The 218-nt window shown below is 44.5% G+C and overlaps 1 protein-coding gene across 2 annotated transcripts in view; it reads left to right on the top strand.

Annotated features, from left to right (window-relative positions):
• The window catches only part of LOC119585192 (putative carbonic anhydrase 2), a gene marked incomplete in the record, with an annotated part of 7,189 nt that overhangs the window by 2,184 nt on the left and 4,787 nt on the right, over window positions 1–218 (top strand). For both annotated transcript variants that reach the window (XM_037933842.1, XM_037933841.1), the window contains 1 exon segment: window positions 1–38. In XM_037933842.1, the coding sequence (XP_037789770.1) occupies window positions 1–38 (38 nt within the window).

The following is a 218-nucleotide window of genomic DNA, read 5'->3' as shown; positions in this document are numbered from 1 at the left end:
TTGCTGTCTGGTGCTCCTCCTCGCCTCCCTTCTTCGCCGTAAGTACATGCCATCTCTCATATCAAGGGAAGTCAGGCTTTTCTCTCGCTTCATAATAAACTCGATTTTTTTTTTAGAAGCAGGAAGGGATTTCAGTCCTGCTCTCAAAGATAAGGTAACTTTTTAAACTCCCTCGGGATGAATAGGTTTGTAGATCCCGGAGTGTGTGGATTATCCCT

The sequence above is a fragment of the Penaeus monodon genome, chromosome 19 (genome assembly GCF_015228065.2).
Source record: "Penaeus monodon isolate SGIC_2016 chromosome 19, NSTDA_Pmon_1, whole genome shotgun sequence".
Lineage (NCBI taxonomy): Eukaryota > Metazoa > Arthropoda > Malacostraca > Decapoda > Penaeidae > Penaeus > Penaeus monodon.
Note: the sequence above shows the minus strand (reverse complement) of the source record. Positions and strands in the feature narration are given on the sequence as shown.